Below are 27,073 nucleotides of genomic sequence, written 5' to 3'. Positions count from 1 at the left end.
TTCAGGAAAGTCAACTGTGGAAACGTCATATTAAATGAAATAGAAGCAGTCACTTAGACAATTTTAAGAGTAGCCCTATCCAGAGGCAGGAGAAAAGGAAAGTTTCCCATCAGATTTCCTGGGTTCATTTTTTTAAAAATATTATTTATTTATTTATTTATTTGTTCGTTTGTTTGAGAGAGAGAGAGAGAGAGAGAGCGCAAGCACAGAGGGCGAGGAAAATGGAGTAGACTCCCCACTGAGCGGAGAGCCTGATGCGAGGCTTGATCCCAGGATCCTGAGATCATGACTTGAGCCGAAGGCAGACACCTAACCAACTGAGCCACCCAGACACCACTCCAGGGTCCATTTCAATTTTATGGTACTTTCAAAAAAAGCAGTTAGGAAAAAGTATTATGAGGTGTGACTTGGATGGTTTTTTCTCTGCAGTACTTTTCTGGCAAAAACAGGACTTCCCCCATGACTATTGGTTGGCTCTACTGGACAAAGATACCTGAAATGCTTCTTCATACATGCTGAGTGCCCTGGAAATGGAGGCTGTTGGTGGAAGCAAATACCAAAGATGGACAGCCAAGGCACGTTTCCAATCCAAAAATGAGCACACATTGATCTGTCTGTGCTCTGTGAGCTGCCATACCTGGAAAAGATAAAATCATCATCAAGCTATGTGTTACACATTACCTTGTTACTGCCCAAATCTGCAAGTTACTCACTTATTATTCAAGTAACATTTTTTTTTTTAAACCCAACATGGGGTTCAAACTCATGATCCCAAGATCAAGAGTTGTATGCTCTACTGAGCCAGCCAGGTGCTCCTGTTAACATTTTGCATGAACTAGGTTGGCAGTGTTAACAATCCAAACATAAAATACACAGTTCCTTAGTGGCAGGTGAGAGGGTGTATTTGGACAACTGGTGCTCTGAGAAGAGACGAGAACCACAGAGTGAAGAGGAGGTTTTTTTACTGGCCAGAGTTGCCATCTTATAAAACTTTAAATTTATGCATAAATTCTGACCAGCTATTTCATTTTTGGAAAGTAACATCGAGAAGTCAATCACGTAGGCAGCAAAAGAAAGCCTGCTTATGATAATTATGGTATATTACCCATAAAATGAACAGAAGTGGCTATTAAAAAGAATGATGCTACATGACATGAAAAAATGTCCATAAATAGTCAGTTAACTTGCAGAACTTCTATGTATAACTGATTTTATTGCAATATACACACATGTATAAATATGCACACATATATGTTGATATAGACTTAAAAATGTCTGGAAAGAAACTACAAATTACCACTATCGTAAGGGACATAGTGAATTTTAATGTTTTATTTCTATGTAACCAGTTCTTTTTTTTAGAATGTACATGTTATATCTTTGTAATTTGAAAACACTTCCACTAAAACTTAAAAACAAGTTAGTTAGTTATGTGTCACGGTATACCATTTAAAAAGATAGCACTTTCCCTTAACCTCAAGCCATCTTGAATTTATAAGAAAACTTTATGCAAGTTTATGGGAAAAGAAGAAAGTACCGGTTTTCCAGCCAACAACGCAAAGATCCGCAGTCTCTCATCCTGGATGAAACAGTTAGCTTGGAGCTGTTGCCAGTCCACCAGCTGCATGGTAAGCAGCTCCCGGATTGACTGGCTACCCACCAACTGGGATAAAAGAAGGGCAAGACGATGATCACCTACAAGAGAAACAGAAGTTCTCTGGTGATCACTGAGGACTAACAGACTTGGGGAAATACCTGGGGGAATTATCTTCTTTCTTCTAGTCCTCAGGAGGAAGAACCTTACACTGTGACTACTTTCTGCAGTAGTGCCAAAATACTGATGGAGAGCTTACCATTTTCTGCTTGGGTAGAAAATATTCAAAGTAGATTAACCTAAATTACATATAGACTGTATAGTATACAGAGTTCAATGATAGATCTGTTACTTCTGCGACTCTAGATAAAGTACGTCATCTGTAAAATGGAGCAAAGTATTATCTGATTCAAAGGTTTATATGGTGAAAGCTGAGATGACATAACTGAAAACCTGCCCAATTAGAAAAAGCTATTCACAGCGCAAGTGAAGATGAATGCCAGAGGAATTGGATCTCAGCTGAAGGACAGTATACCAGTTACTGGACTTTCAGCAAGTGGACCTTTTGAAGGGTATGATCTTTTTCAAGAAGGTTTTCCTTGTGTGAACTTCTGCTCAGTCATCCTCTTGAATTACCAGAAAAAAATCTGTCTGCTCCCTAAAATTACTGAGAAACCCAGGCATTCCTGATGTATAAAACATGAAAAGTACGAACAGATGAGAATTTTTGCCTTAAAAAAAAAAAAAAAGAAAGAAAAAGGGCAGCCCCAGTGGCGCAGCGGTTTAGCGCCGCCTTCAGCCTGGGTGGGATCCTGCCTTCAGCCTGGGTGTGATCCTGGAGACCCAGGATCGAGTCCCACGTCGGGCTCCCTGTGTGGAACCCGCTTCTCCCTCTGCCTGTGTCTCTGCCTCTCTCTCTCTCTCTCTCTCTGCCTCTACGAATAAATAAAATCTTAAAAAAAAAAAAAAAGAAAACAAAACAAAAAGAAAACATATCCAACTATATGGTACTGAGAAATGGCAAACTGAAATCTAGAGGAAAAGTCTATGTGTGCAGTATAAAGAGAATCACTGACTCTTTCACTCTCCCAGGTCCAATAATCTTTTACTACAAATTTTTAATTACAAAGGCTGAAGCAATAAAAAGATTCTTGGGGCACGTGGATGGCTCAGTGGTTCAGCATCTGCCTTTGGCTCAGGGTGTGATCCCGGGTCCCCAGATCAAGTCTTGCATCAGGGTCCCCGCAGGGAGCCTGCTTCTCCCTCTGCCTACGTCTCCACAACTCTCTGTGCTTCTCATGAATAAATAAATAAAATCTTTTAAATAAACAAATAAATAGATTCTCATTAACCAGAAAGTGAGGGGATAGAAATTCCAGTTAATGAAACTTCCAGTTAAGCTGTACATTAAGAGAAAAATGTTTAGTTTCAGCCCTTACAACAAACCTCCTAGAAGTCAAGTCCTTTTGTTTTTGTATATGGGTCAGCGCTTACATGTCTATATAAAGTACCATCCTGCCACAAAAGTTTCCTTCACAAACAAGAGAGGCCTAGAGGACAGAAATCATGCCATCGGGAACACATCTGGAAATGTGAGGCCAAGTGGTCTCTCTGCATATATGTAATCAAAGCATGACTGGACTATGATTCATGCAGTAAGTGCTGTAGCCCACTTGACCATGAGCTGCTGGTATTCTAGGTGACAATACTAAAGGAAAAAAGAAAAGATATTTAAGTGTATCTAGAGAACCCAAAAGAGAGGATTTATTGACCAAGATGTATAAATATCTTGGTCACTAGAGATGGCTGAGTTCAGAGCTTAATACAATCATTCATTAAGAGCCTGTCTTAGCTTTAATTACACAGTTAACCAACCAAACTGCTTCTGCTAGGCATCCTTGACTTTTCAGAGACTTTCTCATTGATGAGGACATATACTGAGCAAATGGTATAGCATTCTAGGGTACTCTCTCAAATTAATTTTAATGTATGGTACAGGTAAGAATATATACTAATCTGCATATGAATATCCAACTAAAAGACTATTCATATTTAAATTACCTTGGCACTTTTGTCAAAAAAATCAACTGAATAAAAGTGGAAGGATTTTATATTTGAAATCCCATTTCCATCATATTTTTCTATGCTCATTCTTATGCCAGTACCACACTGTCTTGACTGCTGCAGTCTTATAGAGGTTTTGAAATCAGATAGGTGTTGTGTTGCATGACTTTGTTCTTTTCCAAAGCTGTTTAAAGATTTTTTACATTTTTTTTTATTTTTTACATTTCTAAATAATGATCAGCCTATTAATTTCTGCAAAAATGCCTGCTGTAGACTTTGAGAGAAAATGCACTAAATATACAAATTAACAACCTGAGGTTCATAATGCATCAGTGCTTCTCATTTTGAGTGGTTTTGTTCCCAAGGGAACATTTGGCAATGTCTAAGAGGTATTTTCTGGTTGTCACAGCTGAGGGTAAAGGACTTTTAAAGGCAGGGGGCAGGGATGCTGTTAGGTATCTTGCAATGCCCAAGACAGCCTCAACAAAAAATTACCAGCCAAAAATGACAATGGAAAAAAAAATAAATTAAATAAAAAAAAAATGACAATGGTTCTGTAGCTGAAGTGTATTCCGCAAATGTAAAATATATTTCTTCATTTATGTAGATCTTTATTTCCTCAGCACTGCTTTATAGTTATAGTACAAGTCTCATTTTTGTTACATTTATTCTTTAGGTATTTTATTCTTTCTGATGTTATTGCGAATTCAATTGTTTTTCTAATTTCATTTTTGGATTGCCTGTTAATAATAAATAGAAACACAACTGAATTTCGTATTCTAATCTTGAATCCTGAGACCTTGTGGAACTATTTAGTCCCACTGCCTTTTCTGTGCATTCCTTGGAGCTGATATATCTACATACAGAATCATGTCATCTTTGAAAAAAGACAGTTTTACCTCTTCCTTCTTAATCTGTATGACTTTTGCTTCTTTTCCTTATCTGATTACACTGTCTACAACATCCATTACAATGTTGTATAGAGATGGTATTCCCCAACTTACGGTGAAATCAGTCTTTCAACTTTCTTTTATTTTTTTTAAAAAAAAATTTTTTTTAAACGTTTATTTATTTATGATAGTCACAGAGAGAGAAAGAGAGAGAGGCAGAGACACAGGCAGAGGAAGAAGCAGGCTCCATGCACCGGAAGCCCGATGTGGGATTCGATCCCGGGTCTCCAGGATCGCACCCTGGGCCAAAGGCAGGCGCCAAACCCCTGCACCACCCAGGGATCCCGTCTTTCAACTTTCAAGTATGATTTTAACTGTAGGTTTTTTGTACATCTGGTTTGATATTAGGGTAATAATGCCATCATAGAACAAGGTGGAAAGTGTTCCCTCTATTTTCTGAAAGAGCTACAGAGGATTGGTATTGTTTCTTTAAAAACAGTGTTTACTGGGACGCCTGGGTGGCTCAGTTTTGAGCGTCTGACTTTGGCTCAGGGCGTGATCCTGCGGTCCCGTGATTGAGTCCCACATCAGGCTCCCTGCATGGAGCCTGCTCCTCCCTCTGCCTAAGTCGCTGCCTCTCTCTGTCTCTCATGAATAAATAAAAAATATTAAAAATAAATAAATAAAAATAGCGTTTACTAGTGAAGATATATGGAATTTGGCTTTTCTGAGTGAAGATTTTTAATTATTCAATTTCTTGTTATAGATCAATTTGGATTATCTACTTTTTCTTGAGTCAGTTTTGGTAATTTATATTTTCTTAGGAATTTGTCAATTTTATCTAAGTTGTTGAACTTGTTAACACAGAATTTCTTATATTTCCTTTTCTGTAGGGTTAGTAGTGATGTTCTTTCATTTCTATTTTTTGGTAATTTGTCTTTCCCATTATCAGTGTAGTCAAAGGTTTGCAAACTTCCTTAATCTTTTCAAAGACCTAATGTTTGGTGTTACTGATTACTGTTTTTAATGGTGTCATTTTCATGGATTTCTGTTCTAATCTTTACTGTTTCTTCTCTTCTGCCTTTTGGTTTAGTTCTTATTTTGTTAGTTTCTTAAGGTAGAAGCTTAAGTTATTGATTTGAGGTCTTCTTGTTGGGTAGGTATCAGGTAACACTGACAGTATTCAAGTATTTTACATTCTTGATACTCTATTGAGTTGTTCTATCAATTTTTAAAAGTGGAGGTAGTGAAGCAAAAGTTTTTGATATGGTGAAAGGTAGTGCCTCGCCAAAAGCCTAACCATAAAGAAAAGAAAAAAAGAAGGAAAAAGAGTTTGTGAACAAATAAATCTAAGGACCAGACTTCCTTAAGATCCTCTTATGCTGTACATATATGTGTTGGTGAGCATAACTTTATAAAAAAGGCCAATCCTAAAGACAAATTTTCAGTACAAAAATATATGAAGACCACAAAAGGCATTGAGCTAAACATGTAGTGATAGTGGAATGCAACTAGTCATGTATGTAAGTAATGTATGTAAGTATGTATGTAAGTCATGTATGTAAGTTCTTGATTCTAGCTTTTTCTATGATTTGTTCCTTGTTCCAAACTGGCCAAGTCCTCCAAAAATAAATCCAGTTCAAGGCTCCAATTAGTTGGTTTCAGATGAGTTAGGTTTCAGTAAAAATGTTTGATGAGGGATCTTATTATACACATAGATTAAACTGGACTATGCCATTTATTATTATTATTATTATTTTTTAAGATTGTATTTATTTACTCATGAAAGACACACAGAGAGTCAGAGACACAGGTAGAGGGAGAAGCAGGCTCCATGCAGGCAGCCCGACACGGGACTCGATCCCAGGTCTCCAGGATCACACCCTGGGCTGAAGGCAGCGCTAAACCGCTGAGCCACCCGGGCTGCCTGCCATTTTTTATTCTTAACAAGATTTGTGTCTGGATAATTATTAAGTACTTGCTGAATGCCTCTCATTAGTGGAAGGGAAACTAAAAAAAGCATTAATATATAATGGGAAGTCTTAAAAAAAAAAAAGTAAATATCTTAACCCAGAAGTTAAATTTACATATTTATTTACTTGAATGAAGTAAGTGAATTAATGTAAAATACCTATGTTTAATAGGTTTGGAGTGTTACTTATAGTGGAGGGTGGGGGGGCCTAAATGTCAAAAAAGGAATTCAGTAACATGGTACATTTGTAGATTAAAAAAATACTAAGAACCATTTGACTATAATATTTATATCATAGAACATGAAAAGAACACATGATACACACAGTAGGATACCATCTTTGAAAAATTTACATGCATATTTACTTTGCGTGCATTTACTTTGTGTGCACAATTTTTTTTTTAAAGATTTTATTTATTCACGAGAGACACAGAGAGAGGCAGAGCATAGGCAGAGGAAGAAGCAGGCTCCCTGAGGGAAGACTCGATCCCAGGACCAGAGGATCATGATCTGAGCTAAAGGCAGATGCTCAACCACTGAGCCACCCTGGTGTCCGAACCCTTACCTACACGAATTTTAATATACCTTATATATTCCAAAGTAAACAGTCCAAGTACAAGCTGTACAGTGAAATGTATATAGTAAATGCTAAAGGACTTAGGTGATTTGGGTTTATTGCTTTTTGCTTATCTGCATTTTCTAGTTTTACTACAAATGTACAGGTAACATACAAAACTGAAATAATTTTAACTAAGTAAACTTAATGTTTAAAGTACTAGAAAGAAAACTAGAAACCAGTCCCTATTCTGGAGAATCAGCAAACTTCCTGGGAAGTCTATAATTACTTAATTCAGGTTAGAAGACAAAGACAAATCTATAATTAAGGGGCAGGGACCACTAGGGAGTAGGATGTAGATAAAGGTGTACAGAAGGACCATACCTGACTGCTGGGCCAGAGAACAGGCCTCACTGATCCTCTTGCCCGTGAGGTAGCTGAAGACAGCCTCCACAGGCTTGTCTTTTCGGGTTAAGGAGACTTCCTCCTCTATTAGAGGTGCGGCAGTATGGGATAACCAGCGAGAGAAAGTTCTTCTTCGCTCCAGAATCTGAATGTATTCACTGGGCTCATCCAGCTGGCTGTCAGGCTCCTTCAGGTGGCCCCATAAGGCTTCACATAATGTCCATGTTAGGCTCCAGTGCTTCACAACTAAAGAAGGGACAGGAAAACAGTACTGATATGAAGTCAAAGTACGTACAGAGGACATCACTATAATTGTGGCATTAAAATACATAAATTAATAAATACCTCAAACCACTCAAGTTAATTTCCCTAAATTTGTCTCCAGCTCACTCTGCTGTGTCTTACAAGTTCCAGTGTGTAGTATAACTGCTTGTTCACTCTACGTTCCTGTGATACTTCTATAACAAATCTAACTCTATGTTCCTTTAAACAGATTCTTCTATCTGAATTATGGCTAATATAATCTCAAATGACAGAGAAAAGTCCTCTAATTTGATTAAATTCTGTTTACAAAATGCTTTATAAAACATGAAGTGCTCTAAAAACTTGTCGGGGAGTCTTCTCTCCTGCAGCAGGTATAGCCTAGCATATAGTGAGCCTGAGTGACAGTTTAAAGCACTTAAGAGTAAAGCCAACTCTAAACTATACCATGTAACTATACAGTAGTTACCATCTTTATGTTATAGATGAGGAAACTAAAGTACAGAGCATTATGTGACTTGCTTAAAGTTATAGGCAACATGCAGCAGAGCCAAGCTTTGAACCCAAGTAATCTGAGTCCACCTCTATATTCTTAACTACTGTTGCTCCTCAGGAAGGACAACAAAACGGAAGAATTGTTTACCACTAAGCCAAATACAAATATACAATGGTAAGATGACTCACATGTTTGAAAAGAAGATAACTAAAGCAAACACAAAGAAATGAATATAAACAATTCCCAAAATGTGTGGTATGGAAACAGTCTAAAATAGTCACCATTCTTCAATAATGTTGAAATGTTATGAAACATCTAATTAAGTATGATTTTCTACTATTTGAAATAGTAAGTTCCCAAATTAGGAAAATCTTTTTCAAAGTATGGTTTAGAAAACCATGGTCACAATAGTTATAGAAAGGTAATAGGGAGGTTAGGAAGGCAAGTTATGACCGCTAAAACTGTTGGGAAGAACAAGTGGTACTTAAGATGGACATAGAAGAAGAATGGGTAGGATGTAGAAAAGCAAGAAGGAATGGCTTTTTCTTCCTATGTTCTCTGGGTGGAGGAAGGAATGCAACTTCAAAAATCCAAGGAATCTGGCAATAGTTCCTGTGAACAAGGACTTGCATGTTAAAAGCCATAAGAATAATTGTAAAAAGGTTATCATCATTTCTTCTTCCTTGAGATTTTGCTCATTCCAACTCAACTATAAACAAGTGGGAGCTTGGGCATCCGCTGACTACATTTGCATAAGGAAATTTGTCCTCCTATGAACACATGCTCCTACTCTAGTTCCTGAAACACCAAAGGTTAGAACAGTCCAACTTACTTTGTGCTTCCAAAAAATCTCCTGATGCTTTCTTAACCCAATTTGCATAGTCATGAATGACAGCAACTCCTGGATTAGGGACAATGAGAGGACACAGTTCATCCACATGGACGGTACTATGTTTTAATTTGAGCTCCAGAGGTATCTGATATAATTGTAGGTCTTCATCTGGCTTCTTTTGTCTCAAACTGAGTTTTTCCAAATGAACTTTGAATGGAGACTCAGTTAGGCTATAAGAACAAATGATAAGACAGAAAATAAAGATAAAACAGATTTTAGAATTTTCCTATAAATCTTTATATCTTTTTATGATTACAAAGAGAATGCAAAACACGTCCCAATGATTTTACAGAAATTGTATTTTGTAATGTCAAACTATAATGAACTTATTTGCCATATACTAAGTAAACAAATTGTCTGGCCCATGCATTCAGAATCCAAAGGCTTAAATTTATTCTTTAGGTCAGGTCATAACAAGAATGGAAATCAATATAGTTCCACTTGGGGCAGCCCGAGTGGCTCAGCGGTTTAGCGCCGCCTTCAGTCCAGGGTGTGACCCTGGAGACCCAGGATGGAGTCCCACGTCAGGCTCCCTGCATGGAGTCTGCTTCTCCCTCTGCCTGTGTCTCTGCCTCTCTCTCTCTCTCTCTCTCTCTCTGTGTCTATCATGAATAAATAAATAAAATCTAAAAAAAAAAAAAAAAAAAAAAGAGTTCCACTTGGAACTGGTTTCAGTATGTATCTAGATATTATGAAATCCAAGGACCAAAGGGCATTGTGGGATACTGATTTCTCAAGTTATACTTCATGAGGTATCAAAAGTTGTGAGGCTAAGCATATATATATATATATATATATATATATACACACACACACACACACACACACACACACTGTAGAACTGATTCTAAATTAAGATGAACATATAATCAATCTGGCTCTGATCTAAGATTGATATTAACAATTTTCAAAATATGACATTGGAGCACCTGGGTGGCTCAGTTAGGTGTCTGCCTTAGGCTGGAGTCATGATCTTGGGGCTGGAGTCAGGATCGAGCCCTGCGTTGGCTTCCTGCTCAGCAGGGAGTCTGCTTCTCCCTCTCCCTCTGCCCCTCTCACCACCAACTCCTCGCTTGTGCTCTCTCTCTCTCAAATAAATAAAATCTTAAAAAGAAAACAAACTTAAAAACCTATAAAATATCATGACATCATGCATAACCTAGGTTTAGAATCAACATTCCTGACTGTGAGGTTCAAGAGATACTGTTGTTCTGTGTTTCTTCAAAGTCAACTTTAAAAATTAAGAATAGGTAATCATAGTCATTTAATCTGTAACAAAGCACAATTTGGGATGCCTGGGTGGCTCAGCAGTTGGGAGTCTAACTTTGACTCAGGGCATGATCCCGGAGTCCCGGGGTCGAGTCCCACATCGGGCTTCCTGCATGAAGCCTGCTTATCCTTCTGCCTATGTCTCTGCCTCTCTCTCTCTGTGTCTCACATGAATAAATAAATAAAATCTTTTTTTTAAATAAAATCTTAAAAAAAAGGACAGCACAATTTATTATAAAAAGTAAATACGAAAATGTTATATATTTTGCACAAAACTGTATGCATACTGCCTAATTACTACCAGAAACTATACATAATAGGCATGATATATATAGATCCATATACATGCACACTCATACACATAGACAAAGTATATAGAACTATAAACACACATGTTAATGATAAGGATTATGTAGTAATATATAACATAATACAGTTATCAGATGATCATCTTTTTTTTTTTTTTTAAAGTAAGCTCTACACCAAATGTGGGGGGGGGGGGCTTGAACTCAGAAAGCCGAGATCAAGAGTTTGTATGCTCTACCAACTGAGCCAGCCAGGAGCCCCTATTAGATGTCATCTTATTTCCAAATACTTATGTACAGATTATACAGTTTATACATTCACCTTATCAGATCCAAGATATAGGAATTGTGCCTAATTAAGAAGATACCTTATATATATATATTTAAAAAAAAAAAGAAAAAAAAAGACTTACAATAAAAAGGATGAAAAAAAAAAAAACAAGGAATGCTGCAGTATCAGCTTTGGGTCTGTTACATTTTCAACTAAAGTTTAACCATTAAGGAAGTATTATATACTCTTCATACCCTGATGGTACAATGGAATCATCTTATTAATCAGTTTTAGTTAATTTTTTTTATTTTTTTTATTGGAGTTCAATTTGCCAACATATAGCATAACACCCAGTGCTCATCCCGCCAAGTGCCCCCTCAGTGCCCATTACCCAGTCACCCTAACCCCCCGCCCACCTCCCCCTTCCACTACTCCTTTTTCATTTCCCAGAGTTAGGTGTCTCTCATGTTTTGTCAGTTTAGTTTTTAGTTATACAAAGATCTTCTGCTATCTAAAACTGTACTAAGAACATTTCTAGAAAGATCACCAAAGCAGAGCCTTGACCTTGGGTCACTTCATAATGAAATGTTTTTGTCTTACCAACTAAGTTGCCTTTCTTAAAAAGCATAAGGAAAATGTGACTCACGATTTAACAGCTACTGGATTAGGCAGGAATCCATATTCCATAGAATCGGCAATCTGATGATTTTCCAGTTCATGTGAGCCACTCAGCTGTTCTCCACTATTAGCAAGAGTCCAATTGGGTCCCCAACCAACTCGAAATGAGCGTCCCATAAATAGGGCCATGTCCATCAAGAGTTTCCCCTTGCCATAGGTAACAGACTTTTCAAGAGGAACTAGGCCTGGTTGTCTGCGTGTACCCACGGTTTTCAATTGAATTTCAGGGGCTGGGCTGGGCACTGTAAACAAAGAGGTCAGGGGTGGAGGGACAGACCAAGGGGACGTGGATGGGATATTCATCAAAGATGCTGCTCTGGGAGTACGACATTCTTGTACAGAGGCACTTGGTGAAAGAAAAGATCCACTAGTGAACTTTGATTGTAGTAACCCACCAACTGAAACAGGGGGAAAAAAAGACTATTAGAAAATACAGTCTCTATTGCTTCTCGAACAGCAATAATCAGTGAGGATGAAATTACAGCTTTATCAAACCAACTAAATCAGATATTGGTGACAAGCAGCAAGTCAGTGTGTGTAATGCTCTTTCAACCAAGAAATCAAGGCAGGAATTTTAGTGACAACGAGCCCAACAACAATTATTGACATCAAAAACACTACTACTACTATTTTGTTTTTTTACTACTACTATTTTAAAAAATTATTTAGCTCTTATCTGTGACTCTGTGTAGGCCATTTGTATATACGGTTTCATTTCACCTTTCAATAACTTCAGACGGACACCAATATTATCCTCATTTAATAGGTGGAAAAATTGGGCTCAGAATAGTGTTTAGTCCAAATCCACAAAGCTATTAAGTGGCAGCACTGACAGAAGCCCAGGGAAGTCTAACACCAATGTTCATACCCTTGTTAGAATGTCAAATGTAACCATTTCTTAGTCAACAGAAAAAGCTTAATAAGATCTAAATTCAAACTGCTACCACTCTAATACTCAATGCTAGACTCAATGAAAGAAAAACCCACCGAGACATCTTACACGTTTTGGAGGACAGTTCTTATTACTACTGCCTGTTTTCTAATCCTGTCTAAAGCAATGAGTTAGTTATTGAAGTATAAGATTTTCATGTAGTGCCCATTATGGAAAAGGTTGTAATGAATGTTTAACTGGTAGTTTATTAGTTACAATATTTTTAAAATGGAAATTAACACTTGAAAGAATTGAAAACTAAACAGTTTTTCAGACAACATAGACAAATCTCTTCCTGGTAGTTTCCTTGGCTTAAGGAACCAATCCAAATGTACTTAAATCCCTTAAACCCCCAATCCAAATGTACTTAAGTCCCTCTATCCTCAGTTCCACATAGTTAGAAGCCCACGAAAAGGGAAAGCTTTAAAGTCAAATATTACTTCCCTAGGAATTTAGGGAGATTTAGGAAAAGGTAGAAATCTGACAAGTTACTGTGCATTTTAAGAAGCAACATTTGCCCCCAGAAGGCAATAAAATAAGGATAGCATGAGGATTGCCCAAAAAGAGTACAGTGCAGGACAATTTGCTTATTCCTCTAAAATATGATAAAAATGAGGAAATCTGAGCTTACTACCTAATCCACATTCATAGGCAAATAAAGACATAACCCAAACAAAACACAAATGCTTTGTGTTCCACAAAACTTCTTCATCTACACCAATAAAGCTGATTATGGCTTTTAAAAACTGGCCCACTGGGCAGCCTGGGTGGCTCAGCGGTTTAGCACCACCTTTGGCCAAGGGCATGGTCCTGGGGACCCAGGATTGAGGCCCACATCATGCTCCCTGCATGGAGCCTGCTTCTCCCTCTGCCTGCGTGTCTGCCCCCCCCACCCCCATGAATAAATAAAATCTAAAAAAAAAAAAAAAGAAAAAAAGAAACCCAAAACTGGCCCACCTAACAAATTTCTAAGAGTACATCTCCTCTTGACATTCTTATTATCATATGTCTTTAGGGGGATATTCGCTAGAGAAGCTGACTCAACTTAGAAGACAGGTGAAAAGCAGGACTTTACAGCTTTCTTGTAAAATAGCATCATTTACAGTACCTAAAGAACGGGATTTTGATGAGTGGGATGCTGAAATGGGGAGTCTGGGAGAACAGATTTCTTGAGAAGTATCTGCTTTAGAAGGAAGGTGACTGAAGCGTTGATCCAGAACCATATCTACATCTTCTTCATCAGCAAGCAATGATGCTTTCATGATCTAAAAAGGCAATATCTATAGAATGAATGTGTTCCCTGAAATCCAAAGGCCAAAAAAGAAAAATGCAGTTTCCAATAATCAATAAACTGCTCTTCCTACAGGCTCTGTCCAGAGCTAGTATATTTGTGTGGCTGACTCTGTTATACTGTATGTACCTGAAGGGTAGAAATTATAGAATACTTTTTGTATCTAGAGTCTTGCCAAAGCCTGGCACACAGCAATTGCCCATCTGTTTGCTGAATGATTAACTTCAAATATAAGACAAAGGCTAAACTTATAGCATGCCAAAAGGCACAGGTAGGGGGAAGTTGAGATAGAGTTTAAAGAAACCAGTATCTACCAGCTTATTAAGAAAACTTTTATGGAGCACTTTCTAGAGCCTCAAAACCACCCTAGGAAGGAAACAAAGTATATTTTATAGAGAAAAATCAGTGCTCATAGATGTTAAAGGACTTGTCTAAAGTCACATGGTAATAGTTACAAAACCGAGGTTGGAATCCAGGTCTTCTGAATTTCAATATAACGTTCCCCTTCCCTCCCAGAATGGAAAAATGAGGCCCAAACATGGGCCATATTCTTGTTTTTTTTTTTCTCATTCCAATGACCAGTCAATGCTCTTCAGTCAATAATTAAAGAAGCAGCCCAAGGTTATGCACGGGAGGTAAAGAGCAGTTTGGCTTCCTGTTGTAGGAAGGGTGGGTTAAGACTTCACCTGTAAGACATGTGGATTAATTCCCAGTGAAGACGCAATGTGTGTTGAGGCAGACACGGGCTCCTGATCCTCAGGCACGCTCTCTTCTAACATGGAATCCAAAACTGGCTCCTGGGTGATATCTACCATGTCACTGTCCAGCTCCACAACCCTCCCTAACTGCTCCACCTCTGGGCTCTGGCTCTGTAGACAGCAGAAAGATCAGGGAAGCAGCATTAAATTACACCAGACAGACAGCTTTTAGACCACATTTAGTTCATTCAGAACATGATATAGCAGGACTAGATTCTGCTGATCCTGTGACAATGCAAGATAGCATGTTTGCTAAAAAGGCTTCAACAATAATTATCCTAAATCCCCTCTATATGTACTTGGGAGTCCAAATACAGATTCCTGAAATCACCCTTTTGTAATATATGCAGGTCTGGTGTCTGGATCCGAAGCCCCATACTGAGCAAATAGTGGTCTTTATTATTATTATTATTTTTTTAAATAGTGGTCTTTAGACAAAGATTATGCCTTACCTGATTTAGCTAGCAAATATAATTTTCTGATATACACAGGATAACCCTGCCCTTACACTGCCTTGTAGCCAGAAGCCTTTGGGAAAAGAGATTAAAAGGTCTCCAACAACTTGGCATTTTTAAAATGAAAACAATTAGAAATAAATTTCCAGTGAACATAATTTGGGGCCTGGAGTTTACTTTTTGGGTAACCGAATCCTAAAAGTCAGCTGGGCTCTATATATGTAGTACCATATAAGATACAATGTTTATTTTCCCAAAAGGAAAAACAAAGTAATATTAAGAACTGTTTGGTGTTTTTCTTTTTCGTTTTGTTTTTTAAAATAAGCTCTATGCCTAAGGTGGGGGCTTGAACTGCTGATCCTAAGATCAAGAGTCCCATGCTTTACTGACTGAGCCAGCCAGGTGCCCCTAGGAACAATAGAATCTTGGAATAATCCTTTTGTTCAAGTGCTTAGAATTAGATTTACATTTATTAAGCAGTTTTCAAGATATACTCATGACTAACAGTTTATGATCTGGAAAGGTAATAACTCATCAATCTGTAGGACACTGTAAAATAACTGGTTCAGCACAAATTCATTAAGTATATCCTAAACCTGCATAGTACATCTGATAAAATGGTATCAAGTGGCTAAACCAATTTATGAAACATTCTCAAAATCAAAAAGTTTTACTAATTATTTTTATCATGGTATCATCTGTAGATTATTAATATTCCAAAGTTTGAGGCTTATCTTCATAAGTGGCCTATTTCACAGAGACCTTCAAATTGATGCTATTATGTTAACAGGTAGTTTAAAAAAATAATTTCATGGTTACTGTGGACAAAGAAATAGCCATTAATGTAACTTTTTCAACTTTAAAAAAATAAAAAAGTAGACTTGGTCACAATGTTCCTATTTTACTTACAAGAACTGTGGGAACACTCTAACTCCAAAGGTTCCTTCACAAGTTAGTTTTTAACCAATTCACTTTTAGGAAAAGTTATTAAACTACTTCACATCCTCTGTGTCAGCCTATCAGTGAGGATACTCTCTGTCTGTTGGGCTCCTATAATACCCCGTCTAAACTGTTTTTAATAATTTATCATGATATATTATGATTTCTCACATATGCAGTATTTATTTGTCCCACCACATTGTCAAGGCTTGGAAACAGATTATAGCCTACTTTTATTCTCTGTATCTATTATCAAGCATATTGTTAAAGTCAACATTCATCGGATATTCTCTTCATCAATTCTACTGCCTAGTGTGGTCCCTGGCACACAGTAGCAAAAGCAATTGATAATATGAAAGAACAAGGAGTGAAGATGGGTGGGAGGAAAGGAAAAAAGGGGAGGATGGTTTCAACTTACACTACTCAACAAAGAAATAACAGCAGCAAGAGATGTTCACTTAGAACAATTTGATGAAATCTACCCATTTTGCCTTAAACGACTTAGAGACCTAAGGGACCCAGAGTATTTTTAAGAAGTATCAAGGTTTTATTTGCTCCACCCTCATGCATAGATTTTGAAGCTATGAGGTATCATGTAATAACTGGATAAGGGGGAAACTATGAAACTATGAGGAACTAGTAAGCTCCTAGGACCCCCATTAGTGAATTTTGTTAAAGTATATCTAAGCAATTGCAATAAACTCCCCCAAAAGATGTCTGTGTACTTATTTTCAGAGAAATCTTGGGAGATCAGGTGCTTCTTCAAAGCCAGTCCTGAAAAGAAAAATAGACTAATAATAATAATAATAGAAAGATGGCTCAAAAGGGATCAAGGAAGTTTTTTTTGGTTTTGTTTTTAAAGGAAGCCCTTAGGAAATCTATGGAAAAGAGCAAATAAAATACTGGGAAAAGCAGACAAACAGAATATCTCTTTCATATATTATAATCTCTGAAAGTTGATCTTACTTATGTCTAAATACCAGCACAGTATATTACAATTCCTACATACAAAGGTACTATCTGTAAAATGACCGTCTCTTTAGATATATGGAGGGTGAAGTTTCATGAATGAAACCTTCCATGAGGGACACCTGGGTGGCTCAGCAGTTAAGCATCTGCATTCGGCTCAGTGTGTGATCCTGGAGTCCCAGGATTGAGTCCCACATCGAGCTCCCTGCATGGAGCCTGATTCTCCCTCTGTCTATGTCTCTGCCTCTCTCTCTGTGTCTCTCATGAATAAATAAAATCTTAAAAAAAAAAAAAAAGAAAACCTTCAATGATTTTAGGAACCTTCACTTTCCACCTCAAGAGAATATTCCTCATACAAAGCTGCCAAACCCTGAAAATAAAGCACCTCTTAATCTAGAACATAAAGTAATTCAAGTAGGTAAAGTAAATCATGACATCCTTTATTCAAAAAAGGGTGAAAAACCAATCCATGGTCAAACAGATATTTAAATAATTCATACTGTCCTTCCCCTCAGTTTTATCTAGTATAACTATTACTGTTGCCTGCTACCAAAATAACTGGTTTCCTAACTGCAAAAAATGTTTCATATTCATTTGGCTGGAAAATCAACCCTATCAACATTACAGTGTTCTCAGGAGGAATTTCATGTCAGGGTTTCAAGGGCCACCAAAGTGTGTATATTTCTAAACATATATTCAGGGATATTACAACAAGAAGTGTAGGACAGTGCAACATTAATATCTAAAACAAAAAGGCTTCTAGTATCTATTTTAGAAATTTAGAAATTCTTCTAAATCCTAATCACTTCTTCCCTCTAAACAAATTTCTAATTCATTTTAATGTACTCATCAAGTAAGCAATAGTGAGTTTCTGAAGCAAGTCAACTATTCTGTCCTGATCATACTGAACACAAGATACAGTGCAGTAAAATGTGAAAGTAAAAAGCGAATATGTCTCTCTGCCTAAATGCCGTTTGAGGTCTTTCAACAAATGGTTCTAAAGCCTGACCACATATTTCAATCACCTGGGGGAAAGCATTTAAAATAGAATTCTCCCTGAACCCCATGCCATAAATATGGAATTAAAGGTCACCAAAGTAGTGACGCAGTCAACTGAAAACTGGATCTCAGATCAGCATTTTGGAAATGTTCTATCAAATGTTTCTGCAACTGCCCTGAATCATTTGTGTGATGAAAGTCTTTCTATCAACATTTTCTCTAACTTCAAAGGCATAGAAGAGATTATGTGGGGCAGCCCGGGTGGCTCAGCGGTTTAGCGCCGCCTTCAGACCAGGACATGATCCTGGAGACCCCGGATCGAGTCCCACATTGGGCTCCCTGCATGGAGCCTGCTTCTCCCTCTGCCTGTGTCTCTGCCCCTCTCTCTCTCTCTCTGTGTCTCATGAATAAATGAATAAAATCTTAAAAAAAAAAAAAGATTATGTGAAGATTTAGTTACCTCAATGTTTTCTGGCTGCGTAGATTTACCTCTTTAGGAGCAAATCAAAATTAAGAACAAACTACAAAGAGGGGAATAGGGATATTACATAAAAGGGAGTGGGATAAAGTGACCATTAAACAAAAATATAGATCTTCCTAATACCTAAAAAACCCTCTACTCTCAACTCTGAGAACTTGAGATTGTGCACAGGAGAAGGGGAAAAAAAAAAAAAAGCTAGAGCGGACTGAGGGAACACAATGTCCCTGAAATCAAGCTCCCCAGGGGTGACATTGTGAAGACAGTCATCTTGACACTAAGATGAAAAGACTGTGCTCTCTGCTCTCTGTTCCTGGTTCATTCAGATGGCTCAAGTACTTTCCTCATGCTAAATAAAATGTAGATCTTTGGTGCTAATGAAAGCTATGCAACTACTAACATTTTCTACCTGTCTCACTTAGGTCTCTGGGTAATATAAAGGAAGAGTCCTTCTTTACTATTCTAATATGTTAGCCTAATACCTAAACAACTCTATCCGTTTCTCCCATTTCTGCTTTCTCCATCCAAAGACCACCCACTTCTTCAAAGGGGATATCTGAAAAAGATCCCACTTGCTGTATTCTCATTGCCCGTTTGCATCCTTACCACGTCTCTTTTTCCTATAACCTGGTTCTTCTGAAATTTTTTGGTGCTCTTATTAAAGAGTCCTCACCTACTGACGTGTCATCACAGAAATGTACAGTTAACTCTTACTGTTTGTATTCTGGAAATTAAACAGCCTAAAAAAAAAATCACTGGTTGTCAAGACACATGACATAAATTTGCTCTATCCACAGATAAAGCTTTTCTTTCACAGCTGCATCTTTAGGATCTTAGAATTATTTTATTAGCAGAAATAAAGCTATCTGACTTATCTTGATAAATACATATAATGAAAGATCAAAAAAACACTTTGGAGAGAAAGGGATTATACAAGGCATGATTCAGGAAAAAAATGAACGTGGAAAACTGGAAAACCAAGTCCATTTACAGCATTTCTTTAGGTCAGAAGAGATTTCTTAGGGACTTTATGCTACAAAGATTATGAACATAGAAGCCAATGTATTTTCCACTCCCCACTTTTATCATACCCTCCCCTCACCTTACACGCGCAAATATGAACATACATACACAACAATCTCCAGAAAATGCCTCCCAAGAAATTATTTAATAAATCATAAAAAACGCACATTTCAGCAGCCATAAGAATTATAGCACAAAAAATTCCAAAGGTCCTGCTTTTAGCAGCTGAGAGGTAGAGGATGCTTTACAAAGAAACTCTGTATTAAGTTCTCCTCTTTGAGGGAGTATGGCAGCAAAGAAAAAAATTTTTTGTAACTTGATTGAATATAAACAACATCCAAAGAAAAGTAAAACTCTTTATGAATTGGCAAAGAAACTACTTGATATTTAAATTACAACCCTTTCCCTGCATGGACAAAAGGTTTATACTGGCTTAACAATACTGAAAGAGTATGACACAAGTAATTGCAATAAACAATGCAGCCCTTCCCTCCCCACGCCAAATAATTCATTTATATTCTAAAACCTGACCTATTTTCAGAAAGATTATGTATTGTTAAAATACAAATATCAAGAGGTTACCTGAAGTATATAAGCAAACAATTTGAGAAAAATGGAGTTAAAAAACCCTTGCAGAAAGCTAATCGAACTTTTAAAAAACCACGGAGGTAAAGAACAAGATTAAACTGCACATCAGGTAGTCAAGGAAATTAGGATTTACTTTGTATCAACCCACACAAGCAAAATGCTACCTTAAGTTGATAACTAAGCAGAGAATTCAGCAAGTCCAAATGAAAGAGAGGGAGGTGTTTAAGAATGACAATCTGTAGAAGGAATGATCCACACAGTATGAGAATTCTTTAAATCTCTCAATTTAAAAACGGATGCCAGAACCACCTCATGCCCTCCCTTGTACTTGTCTCAACGTGATTGCCAATACATTTGTACTCTTCAAAGTTCCAGGGGTCATAAACAGCTTTGTACTAGCTGAATGACTTGGTTTCAACTTCTGTATCATGGATTCCATTCAAATTCACTGTCCTGTCTCTACCTGGGGTGGAGGTGCTGGCTTGCCATTAAGAGCCATCTGGAATGGGGTGGCCTGGCCTGCAGGAGGCAAAGGAGCAGTCTTCAACTTCTTTGTACTAGTTTTAGACGGTCGTTCCTCCTCCTCTTCATCAGAATCCTGAAGGCCATACTTGGAAAAATGAGAGACCTAAGGAAAAGAAAAATCCAACAAAATTACTTTTTTCAAGATTTTATTTTTAAGTAATCTCTACATCCAACTCACAACCCCAAGATCGAACTCAAACTCGCAACTCAAACTCATAACCCTGAGATCAAGAGACACACTCTACCGACTCAACCAGCCAGGTGTGCCCCAGAATCCAACAAAATCAATTTTAACACTTATATTCTTCAGAGCTTCCATAGTACTGTCCTTGCAATCATGCAGAATTAGCTTTAAGAAAATACAAGAGAGCTATCAAAATATTTAAGGCATAATGAAATGTTATCTATCACACATACCTGTCCTTAGACTTAGATGTTTAGTAAAAGTACTAGTTGCTCGTATATAAACACTAACTTATTAATACAGAAAACCAAATCTAAAAAAGCCATTACTTTTTTAGTGCACAATGCATCGATGTGCCGCAAATGCACATTGATATACTGCCTAGTCGTTTGCTACAGACTTGTGTCAGGCCTTCAACTAGTTAAATAATCCAACTGGCTTAAAAGAGAAAGAAATCATGAGGTTAAAAAAATTAAGGGAGGGAGGAAGTCAACAGCTTCCTCACCAGAAAGCTGTAAATCAACTCTAGGAAGAGTTGATATCAAGAGACAAAAATTCTGCCTCATGTCTCTAATGATGCCACACACTAAAAAACATTCCTTAGAAGTATATCTAAATGCTCACAGAAAGAGGCAGAGATGTGGGAGCATAAAGTTTTTAATAGCTCCTTATTGTGCTAGGGTTTAACTAAGATGTGCAACTTGGAGAAATTCATGATGCATCTCTTCATCTCTTTCCTAATTTGTAAAAATAAAAAGAATTTAAGAGAGGATCTCTTCTAACACATTTTGTCACTCTTTATAAGAACTAAGTGACTATTATACCTTAAACACCCAAGAACCCGTTTCAGGACGGTACTCTTTGAATTGAGCTCCCTGTTTCCTTGAAACTGCTTCCAATCTGCCCTCATAGTTGATATCAGCAAGTCGATCTGGGCTCTTTATTAAACAACGAGATGTTTTATCTGTTGGCCAAACTCCATCCAGTGTAACTTCAGCCTTCCTGTAATGTACAACCACATGAAGCATAAAATATTCCATATTTAAGATCAGAAAGCCAAGTAGCACCTCTATCAAAAACAAATAAAGGTACCTATGTTACTTTGGAATTATTCTGCAGGTGTTCCATAACCTTGAGTCTTGCCTCCCAGGGTAGAGTGGATAAGCTTAAAGCAAGGAATTACCTGCACCATCAATTTAGTATCTGGTTTAAGAGTCAAACTCCATTTATTTTAAACTACCACAGCATATCAATGATTTCCAATTAAATTTTAATTAACACTTAAACTATACAGCCTTGGGCAGCCCTGGTGGCTCAGCGGTTTAGCACCTCCTTCAGCCCAGGGTGTGAACCTGGAGACCCGGGATAGAGTCCCGTGTTGGGCTCCCTGCATGGGGCCTGTTTCTCCCCTCTGCCTGTGTCTCTGCCTTTCTCTGTCTCTGTGTCTCTCATGAATAAATAAAATCTTTAAAAATAAATAAACTATACAGCCTTGACCAAATTCACTGCTAATAGTCCAGTACTATGATCGAAGTCTTTTTTTTTAAGGTTTTATTTATTTATTCATGAGGAACACACACAGAGGCAGAGACACAGGCAGAGGTAGAAGCAGGCTCCATGCAGGAAGCCCGATGTGGGACTCAATCCAGGGACTCTGGGATCACGCCCTGAGCCAAAGGTAGACGCTCAACTGCTGAGCCACCTAGGTGTTCCTAAGATCTAAGTCTTAATGAAGGTCTTAAAGTGCTATTTTTGTTAAAAAAAAAAAAAAATTAATAATAGCAACTACCACTGATTTTTTTTTTAAAGATTATTTATTTATTCATGAGAGATCTACAGAGAGAGAGGCAGAGGGAAAAGCAGGCTCCATGCAGGAAGCCCGATGTGGGACTCGATCCTGGGACTCAGGGATCACGACCTGAGCCAAAGGCAGATGCTCAACTGTTGAGCCCCCCAGGCACCCCGCAACTACCACATATTAACAAATGCTTGCAGAATGAGATATCAGGAACACCATATGTTAACCATAAAGTAATGAGTGTGAAGAGGACTGTAACAGCAGTATGTGAGATCAAGGACTGCGATCTATTCATTTTGTATGCCTCAAACCTAGTATAGTGATTAGCACATAATAACGACTTTTTTCCTAACTTTTATTTATTAAGTAATCTTTACCCCCTCTGTGAGACCTGAACTCATGACCCTGAGATCAAGAGTCACAGGCTCCACCAAATGAGTCAGCCAGGTGCCCCTAGATGACTTTTTAAAAAATTAAGTATAATTAGGACACCTGGATGGCTGAGCAGTTGAACGACTGCCTTTGGCTCAAGGCGTGATCCCCAGTTCGGGGATCAAGTCCCATATCCGGCTCCCTGGGAGGAGCCTGCTTCCTCTGCCTATGTCTCTGCCTCTCATGAATAAATAAATAAAAATCTTTAAAAAAAGAATTTAATATAATTAAAACACAATGTTTAATGTGACTTTTTTTTTAATGTGACTTTTAAAACATTTTTTTATTGGGATAAAAGGTATACCACAAAATTTACTATCTTAACCATTTCTAGCTAATACCATTCAGTAGTGTTAAATATGTTCCTACTGTTGTACAACCAGTCTCCAAAAGTTATTAAATATTTCAAAACTAAAATTCTATGCCCATGAAAAAACAACGCCTCATACTTCCAGCTACTGGTAAGCAGGATTCTACTGTTTGTTGCTGGGACTCTGACTCTGCAGATGGGCTTAAGTAAGTGGAATCATACAGTATTGACTTTTTACAACCAGCTTATTTCACTTAGCATGTACTCAAGATTCATTTATGATTTAGAAGAGGTCAGAACTCCCTTCCTTTTTAAGGCTGTGTATGTGTATAAAACCGTATCTTGTTTGTCCATTCATCTGTCAATGGATAGATATCTGGGTTGCTTCTACCTCCTATTATGTACATGGATGTATACACACTTCTTTGAGATCCTGTTTTCAATTCTCTTGTGTGTATATATATATATATATATATATATATATATATATACACACACACTCAGTATATCTATGTCTATATCTATATCTATGAGATATATAGATCCATTCCTGCTTTTTATTCTTTTGGAATTGATGAATCATTCTTAGTTTTCTGAAGAATCACCATACTCTTTTTCATAGTAATTGCACCATTTTACGTTCCTACCAAAAATATAAACAGTGGTTCCAATTTCTCCACACTCTTGCAAAAACTTACTCTTTTTTGAAATTTAGTAACCATTCTAACGAGTGTGATAGCTCACTGTGGTTCTGATTTGGATTTCCTAATTAGTAATGCTGAGTGTCTTTCCTTCTTATTTTTCCTTCTTTTTTTAAGATTTAAAGATTTCTTTACTTATTTGAGGGGGGGAGAGAGAGAGAATGCATGAGTGAGCACATACATGGAGAGGAAAAGGGAGAAGCAGATTCCCTACTGAACAGGGAGTCCATTGCAGAATTCAATCCCAGCACCCCAGCATCATGACCTGAGAGCTAAAGGCAGACGCTTAACCAACTGTCACCTAGGCTGCCATAAAGAAATTATTTTAGAGAGAGAGAGAGTGAATAAGCAAGCACCAGCAAGGGGAGGGGCAGAGGGAGAGAAAATATCCACAAGAAGACTCCCTGCTGAGCAGAGTCAGACTCCAGGACCCTGAGATCATGACCTGAGCCAAAATCGAACTGGCCACTTAACCAACTGAGCCACTCAGGTGTCACAAGTATCTTTTCATAAACGCTTGTTGGCCATCTGTATGTCTGGAGAAATGTGTATTGAAGTCCTTTGCCCATTTTTAATTGAGTGTTTTGTATTTTGGTTGTTGCCGAGTTGTAGTTCTTCATATTAAACCCTTATCAGAAATATGATTTGTCAATATTTTCTCCCATTCTGTAGGTTGGCTTTTCATTCTGTTGACTATGTTCTTAGATGTACAGAAGTCTTGTTTTATTTTATTTTATTTTATTTTATTTATTTTTTCATGAGAGACACAGAGAGAGAGAAAGGCAGAGACATAGGCAGAGGGAGAAGCAGGCTCCCTTCGGGGAATCCGATGTGGGACTTGATTCCATGACCCTAGGATCACGATCTAAGCCAAAGGCAGACATCCAACCGCTGAGCCACCCTGCGTCCCAAGAAGTCTTGTATTTTAATATAGTCTGGGATCCCTGGGTGGCGCAGAGGTTTGGCGCCTGCCTTTGGCCCAGGGCGCGATCCTAGAGACCCGGGATCGAATCCCACATCGGGCTTCCGGTGCATGGAGCCTGCTTCTCCCTCTGCCTATGTCTCTGCCTCTCTCTCTTTCTCTCTCTGTGACTATAATAAATAAATAAAAAAATTTAAAAAAAATTAAAAAAAATATAGTCTAATTTGTTCATTTTTACTATTGTTGCTTATACTTTTAGTGTTTCACCCAGGAAATCCTTGTCAAAATACAACGACATGGGAGAAAGAATGTCTTCAACAAATGGTGTTGGGAAAATTAGACAGCCACATGCAAAAAAATGAAGCTTAAGTCAGTCGGAGAAGGACAAACATTGTATGTTCTCATTCATTTGGGGAATATAAATAATAGTGAAAGGGAATAGAAGGGAAGGGAGAAGAAATGTGTGGGAAATATCAGAAAGGGAGACAGAACGTAAAGACTGCTAACTCTGGGAAACGAACTAGGGGTGGTAGAAGGGGAGGAGGGCGGGGGGTGGGAGTGAATGGGTGACGGGCACTGGGGGTTATTCTGTATGTTGTTATATTGAACACCAATAAAAAATAAATTAAAAAAAATAAAAAAAATGAAGCTGGCCCACTTTCTTATACCATACACAAAAATTCAAAATGGATTAAAGAACTAAATGTGAGAAATGAAACTATAAAAACCCTAGAAGAGAACACAGGCAGTAATTTCTTTGACATCAGCCATAGCAACTTCTTTATAGATGTGTCTCCAGACACAGTGCAAACAAAATAAAAAATAAACTATTGGGACTACATCAGAATAAAAAGTTTCTCAACAACGAAGGAAACAATAACACTAAAAGGCAACCAACCTATGAGATGGAAGGAGATATTTGCAAAGATGCATCTGATAAAGGGTTAGTATCCAAATCTACAAAGAATTTATTAAACACCCAAAAAACCAAACAATCCAGTTAGGAAATAGGCAGAAGGAAATAGGCATGAATAGACATTTTTCCAAAGAAGACATATAAACGGCTAAAAGACATGCTCAACATCATTGATCATCAGGGAAATGCCAATCAAAACTATAATAAGGTATCATCTCATATCTGTCAGAATGGCTAAAATCAACAACACAAGAAACAGGTGTTGGTGAGGATGTGGAGAAAGTGGAAACCTCCTGCACAGCTGGTGGGAATACAAAGTGGTACAGCACTATAGAAAACAGTACAGAGATTCCTCAAAAAGTTAAAAATAGAGAACTATCCTACATTTCAGAAATCACACTACCAGTATTTACCCAAAAATACTAATTCAAAGGGATACACGCATGCCGATATTTGTAGCAGCATTATCTACAATACCCAAATTATGGAAATAACTCCAGTATCCATCAGTTGATAAATTGATAAAGATGATGTGGCACGCGCGCGCACGCACACACACACACGCCATGGAACATTACTCAGCTATAAAAAAGAATGAAATCTTGCCATCTACAACAATATAGATGGTACTAGAGAGTCTACTGCTAAGCAAAATCAGTCGGAGAAAGAAAAGTACTGTATGATTTCACTCATGTGGAATTTAAGAAACAAAACAAGCAAGGGGGGGGGGGACCAAGAAACAGACTCTTAACTATAGAGAACAAACTGATAGTCACCAGAAGGGAGGTGGAGGTGGATGAGTGAAATAGGTGACGGGGATTAAGGAGTGTATTTGTGATGAACACTGGGTGATGTATGGAAGTGTTTAATCACTATACTGTATAACCAAAACTAAAATTACACTATATATATATATATATATATATATATAAAAACTTAAAAATATAGATATAATGTCATGGAAATTCTATGTTTTACTCTAAGATTTCTTTTTTAGGATTTTATTTATGAGAGAGAGAGAGAGAAAAAGAGAGAGAGAGGCACACAAAGACACAAGCAGAGGAAGAAGTAGGCTCCATGCAGGGAGCCCAACGTGGGACTTGATCCCCAGACTCCAGGATCATGCCCTGAGCTGAAGGCAGGTGCTAAACTGCTGAGCCACCCAGGCGTCCCTACTCTAAGAATTTTATAAGCTTTAGGT

General features: G+C 37.7%; 1 protein-coding gene across 8 annotated transcripts in view; it reads right to left on the bottom strand.

Annotated features, from left to right (window-relative positions):
• The window catches only part of NUP98 (nucleoporin 98 and 96 precursor), a 120,382-nt gene that overhangs the window by 23,096 nt on the left and 70,213 nt on the right, over positions 1-27,073 (bottom strand). For all 8 annotated transcript variants that reach the window (XM_077866804.1, XM_077866796.1, XM_077866800.1 and 5 more), the window contains 9 exons: positions 21,618-21,795; positions 20,548-20,712; positions 14,562-14,744; positions 13,693-13,849; positions 11,622-12,051; positions 9,071-9,300; positions 7,461-7,727; positions 1,538-1,695; positions 494-637 (listed from right to left, as the gene is read on the bottom strand). In XM_077866804.1, coding sequence (XP_077722930.1) covers positions 494-637; positions 1,538-1,695; positions 7,461-7,727; positions 9,071-9,300; positions 11,622-12,051; positions 13,693-13,849; positions 14,562-14,744; positions 20,548-20,712; positions 21,618-21,795 — 1,912 coding nt within the window. The remainder of the gene's footprint in view (positions 1-493; positions 638-1,537; positions 1,696-7,460; positions 7,728-9,070; positions 9,301-11,621; positions 12,052-13,692; positions 13,850-14,561; positions 14,745-20,547; positions 20,713-21,617; positions 21,796-27,073) is intronic.

The sequence above is a fragment of the Canis aureus genome, chromosome 23, assembly GCF_053574225.1.
Source record: "Canis aureus isolate CA01 chromosome 23, VMU_Caureus_v.1.0, whole genome shotgun sequence".
In the NCBI taxonomy this organism is placed as follows: Eukaryota; Metazoa; Chordata; class Mammalia; order Carnivora; family Canidae; genus Canis; species Canis aureus.
The sequence above is the reverse complement of the archived record's forward strand: the minus strand, read 5'-3'. Positions and strand labels throughout refer to the sequence as shown.